Here is a 409-nt window from a genome sequence, read left to right on the forward strand (position 1 = left end):
GTGGGACCCCCAGGGGGAGAGAGGGGAAGGGGGCGGGGGAGCGGTATTTGTAAAGGTCCCCTCCAAGACCCTCCCACATCCCCCCCCCTCCCCCACCCATAAAGGGAATCTCCAGCCACCCCCCCAAGCTCACCTTTTTCTCCAACTCGTGTTTGCGGAAGGTGAGCAGGAATTTCTTCACATGTTCCGATCGGAGGCGATCAATACTCCGGGCATCGATGGCTCTCCCAAGGAACTCGTCCACTTCATCCTCGGGATTCAGCAGCTCCTGGGCACTCCTGATATGGGGGGGGTACACCGTAATATACAGACAACTCCCCCATTCCCCACCCCCCGACCAACCTCAACCAAGTGTGTGTCTTACCGAGGGAGGTGGATACGGAGACCGGGGAACTGTGCACGGTGCTCC

General features: G+C 59.7%; 1 protein-coding gene across 1 annotated transcript in view; it reads right to left on the reverse strand.

The window, feature by feature from the left end:
- The window catches only part of LOC125481239 (adenylate cyclase type 5-like), a 3,214-nt gene that overhangs the window by 797 nt on the left and 2,008 nt on the right, over positions 1-409 (reverse strand). The window contains exon 3 of the mRNA XM_048592529.1: positions 134-278. Within this exon, the coding sequence (XP_048448486.1) occupies positions 134-278 (145 nt within the window). The remainder of the gene's footprint in view (positions 1-133; positions 279-409) is intronic.

Source organism: Rhincodon typus, unplaced genomic scaffold, assembly GCF_021869965.1.
Source record: "Rhincodon typus isolate 14 unplaced genomic scaffold, sRhiTyp1.1 hic_rhity00001394, whole genome shotgun sequence".
Lineage (NCBI taxonomy): Eukaryota > Metazoa > Chordata > Chondrichthyes > Orectolobiformes > Rhincodontidae > Rhincodon > Rhincodon typus.